Raw genomic sequence first — 4,695 nt, 5'->3', positions numbered from 1 at the left:
CCCCCCCCCCCCGGGCAGGCTCGCCGCAGCCCCACCCAGCCCACACCCCTGCACTCCCCTGGGCTTGTCACCCAGCAGCTTCCGGGGGTGGGGGGGTGCAGGGAAGATGCAAGGCTCTGTCGGACCTGGGGCCCCCTCCCCCTTTCCAACCTCCCCGCACCTCACCCACCTTCTCCCTTGCACCGAGGGGCCCTGCTCACGCTGCTCCTCCCCCCGGAAGGTGCGCCCCACCTCCCCGTGCTCTCTGCGTCTCAGCCCGGAGGCACCAAAGCTGGAGGCAGCCGGAGGTTTATGAAGCACAGGTGCCGAGGTCCCGCCCCCACAGCGTTTAATTGCCTTGCTCCCCAGGTGATGATAATTCGCGCAGGCTCTGGACTGCTCTCCTGCTGCCCTGGGGTCCCACTGAGACATCACGTCCTGCCTGCCCCCACGCAGGCTGGGGCCCGTGCCTCGTTCCCCAGGTGCTCAGCTCAGCTGTGACTCTCTGTTCATCTGTGGGATTATCTACCGCGGCATCCATCCCTGAGCGTGTTTTCAGCTCGTGAGGAAGGACGCTGTGTGTTGGGCCCACCTGGTTCCGGCTCATAATCACTCACAAGACAGGGTGTGATCTAACGTGGGGGTCGGCAAAGGACACTCTGGGAGCCAAAGCCAGACGCCACCTGCTCCATGTGGCCCGTCAGTCCACCAGGCGACCTCTCTGAACGAAGGTTCAGAGTGAGCAAGAGCAGAGCCCTCCTCTGGAGGGCCCCCCTTCGATTCTGCACCCACCCCTTTGTTTTTCTGACAGGAATCAAATCCACGTCTTTGTTTCCTCTTCATTCACCAGAGACCATGATTTCTATGATAGATAAACAGGCCTTTCGTGCTGTTCTCGTCTTCCCTTCCCCTTCCCCAAGGTCCAAAGGAAGGTGTGTTGGCGACAAATTTAAAATACAGAGTTCGGAGCTGCTTTGTCCCATCCCAACTAGAACAGTCTGGATTTCCGTCAGCAATGACACTCCCCCAAATCGGAGGGGCAGACGTTCAACCCTGGAGGGTCACGGCACCCGGCACCAAGCACCCCATTCACACGCAAAGTTGCACCACCCTGAGTGAGCAACTTCACACGCTGGTTTCCCACGAACGCGGCATCAAGACACTTCCCTCTCTGCAGCTGAAGACGAGGAAGGAGGGCAGAGACGCCCGGCTTGCTGAGGCCCCTTCCTAGCCCAGATAACGGGGCCAAACCACAGAAACGCTGGACACGGGGACAGAGTTCCACGGGCTCGCACAGCCTGGGGGAACGGACGCCACGAGACCGGGCCCTCGGTCAGGCGGCCAGAGCGTGGCTGGGCTGCAGAGAGCGCTCCTGGCCGCGGCGAGGTCTGCCGACACCGGAGTCTAGCACAGGACGAAGCGCGGAAGGTGGGCATCAGGACCGGAGCCCGGTGCCTCACGCCTCGTCATCGCGGAGAGCACAAGACTGGGCGGGGAGCTCCGGAACTTCGTGAGCGAACGGCGAGCAGTAACAGCCGTGTCTCTCCAAGACGCCCCCGTGGTGAGACCTCCAGAGCAGAGTGTGGACGGTGTCCGGGTCTGTGCTGTGTGACCCCGGGACGGCCCGTCCTGGACCCTCGTCTGCACAGTGTGGTAACCACCGCCTGGGGGCTGGGGCCGCAGGGGAGGGGTGAGGCGGGTCAGCTCCCAGAATAGCGTCGACACTTATGGAGGGGGGACAGCGGTCTAGAGGGCCGTGTGAGTCCAATAACCTGCCCGAATCGGGGATAATGATGGGAACATGAAACAAAAGCCAATGCCGCCAGCTCGGGGAAGCAGGACGGAGCACCAGCCCGCCGCGTCGCCCAGCACATGACGGCGCTTAACTCCGTGCCCCCCGTGCAGAGGTGCCCAGCACCTCAGGACGGGGCTGACGGGGCACGGCCACCGCGGAGGCCTCCTTGGGGTCCAGCCCCTGCATCTGGACACCGGGCTCCCTGGGTCGCCGCTCCGCCCTCGACGGGCCTCCGGGCCCAGCGCCTGGCCGCGGGGTGGTGGGCGCACTTACCCCGCTCCATCATCTCCAGCAGCCCCTTCTTGATGAGCTCCTCCCGACCTTGCCTGCCGGCCATCTTCTTCTCCAGCGCTGCAAACACACAGACATGCTGAGTCACGGCGCGGCGGGGCCTGCCTGCGTCTCCAGCCTACCGCACGGGGCCGTGGGGACGGGGGCCACCGGGCGGGGGGCCGCGGCCCGGAGTCCCCAGCCTTCCTACTCCACGGTCTGCTGCCCGTTGCACAGGCGCGCGGCGAAGGAAGCACATGGGACAGACTATTTAAGGCAATCATCTCTGGGATTCCTCTGAAAAGCGACGCCTTGGATAACCCTTCCCTAAGCGGACTTCCCGCCTGTTCCTACCCTCCGCGCAACGCTCCTTAATGTCCCTACCCAGCCCCGAACCATCTGTTGGCCCCAACGCCCCGGGGCACTTCTCTGCGGGTCCTGTTCTCTTCCGCTCACTACACCCTGGAGGCTCTTGGGTCAGTTCACAGAATGATTTCTGGGCCACTGCCCCCCCAGAGGTGCCTCCAATAACACCCCCGGTTAAAGCTTTCAAAGAAGTCACCGAACAGGGAGGGAGGGGCCAGCCCCCCCCAGACCCCACCATGCGGGTTCTCCTCAAATCCTCCTCAGAACAGCCTTCCCGCCGGGCAGCTCGCCCCAAACCCAAGGCAGGGGGCTCACTCTGCTGGACGGTCTCCTTTATCTGTCCAGAAAACGGTTTGCCTACAGTAGGACTCCGTTTCCAAATACAGCCCCACGCAATACCTCGGAGCCCTTATTGGCAAGAGGCAAACTGCAGCTAATAAGCCTGATCACAAGGGTGCAGGGTCCCCTGTGTGTGCAGGTGCTCTGCCTGGTGAGGGCTGTGGCGGGGGACAGGGAACAGAGCCGGCCCCTCCCGGCGGAGCTTAAGGACTAGCGGCAGAGGACAAACAGGCAATGGCAATGAAGTTATTTATTTAAAAATATTTACTGAGCACCTACTATGTGCCAAGTGCTGAGCACGCACTGGGGAGTCCCTGGGGAGCAGAACCAGCTCAGCCCCCCTCCCTGCAGGGCTCTGGGGGGCTCTGGGGGGGCAGGCAGTGATAACGGGGCTGTTCTAATGATCAGAACTAATAAAGCATTTACTGAGCACCTACTTTGTGTCAGGCATGGGGGAGCAAGACAGGCACGGCCTCTGCCCGGGGATGCCAGACGAGGGACATCTACAAATGGGCGAGTGGAATGACCCAGAGCCAGAGGGACTCGGGCCAGGGGTCTGGGAAACCCCAGCTGTGCTGGAATGTCAGGGCTGGTTTCCCTGTGGGTGTTCACACTGAGAGCTGAGCATAACAGGGAAAACCCAAACAGTGGGAAGAAGACATTTTCAGGCAAAGGGAACATAATGTCCTTTCTTAGTCCAATTTCCAGGAGCTGGAAGTATGCACAAAAAAGAGAAACTGAACCCTGACTTTGGGAGCTGTAAGTAGAGAGGCCGCTGTCCGGTCTAGCAGACAGGGGTGAGAGAACCAGGGTGGAGGTCTGAAGAACCGAGGGACCCCATGGTCTGGCCAGCCCAGGGTGGTGCTCACCGGGGCCCAGCTCACACACAGGACATCACCTGCCTGGGCCCCTGAGCCTCCCACTGACCCAAAGAGGCAGCTGTGAGGGTCTGCTGTCCCCATCTCAGGGGACTGTCCCCCCACCCAGAGCAGGTGCCGGCTTGGGGGCCACTTCCCAGACCGCAGTGTTGGGGAGCCATCCTTGGGCATCCTTGGGATGCTGCCATCCTTGGGCCCTGCCCAAGCCACTGTCGGCTTTGCTTGTCACTTTAAATCACCTTTAGATTTACTTTCTCTCATGCTAACCAATAATGCCTGTGAAATCAGGGATTCGATATACTGAAATAAATAACATCCCACACTTTGGGGGGGGTGGAGAATGGCTTAGAATAAACAAAAGGTAGTCCTGTTTTTTAGAGTTCCAAATGCCTGATTAAGGGCCCCCAGGTGGGGATCCCGCAGGTCTTAATGTACCTGTAGGGACCCCACAGCCTCCTGATGAACTTACAGGTCCCTCCCCTGCAGGACAGTGCTGAGGGGGTCTGGGGTGTGGAGTCCGCAGGTTGCACAGTTCAACCCTCCAATGCTACAGCCCAGAGCTCGTCAGGGACTCCTGAGGTCACAGTGCTCTGGCCCCATGTGCCTTCCCCAGCTCAGAGTCTTTGCATGAGCTATTCCCTCTGTCATGATGCTGTTCCCTGCTTTTCTCAAGGGGCCAATTACACCTGGGCTCAACAGTGCCTCCTCACCTAAGACTTCTCAGATCAGCCCAACGTGAGGCCCAACCCCGTGCACCTCCCCCTAGACCCTGCTCAGCTCCTCTGCGGCCCCACCAGAGCTGTGACTTCCATGGGCTCATGCACACACTCGCTGGCCTGTTGCCCCACCCCCCACCGGGCAGAAAGCTCTAAGTGCGTGGAGCCTGAATTAGGGTCCCCCATCTACTCTGTGCCTGGCACACAGCAGGCACTCAGGAGTCCTGCAGTAACACTAAGTCCATTCTCCACAAGGAGGACTGGTCAATCAGCTTCTTGGGGGGTTTAAGAAATAATTTGTAAAACGTGTAACAAGTGTGAGTGGAGCACCTGCTGCTATTAGCAGCCCCCC

At 60.5% G+C, this 4,695-nt stretch overlaps 1 protein-coding gene across 1 annotated transcript in view; it reads right to left on the bottom strand.

Moving 5' to 3' along the window:
- PHACTR3 (phosphatase and actin regulator 3) overlaps nt 1-4,695 on the bottom strand; it is a 213,083-nt gene that overhangs the window by 90,540 nt on the left and 117,848 nt on the right. The window contains exon 3 of the mRNA XM_040638539.1: nt 2,048-2,125. Within this exon, the coding sequence (XP_040494473.1) occupies nt 2,048-2,125 (78 nt within the window). The remainder of the gene's footprint in view (nt 1-2,047; nt 2,126-4,695) is intronic.

Source organism: Ursus maritimus, unplaced genomic scaffold (assembly GCF_017311325.1).
Source record: "Ursus maritimus isolate PB19 unplaced genomic scaffold, ASM1731132v1 scaffold_22, whole genome shotgun sequence".
Classification (NCBI taxonomy): domain Eukaryota; kingdom Metazoa; phylum Chordata; class Mammalia; order Carnivora; family Ursidae; genus Ursus; species Ursus maritimus.
This window is presented reverse-complemented; position numbering and strand designations above follow the sequence as displayed.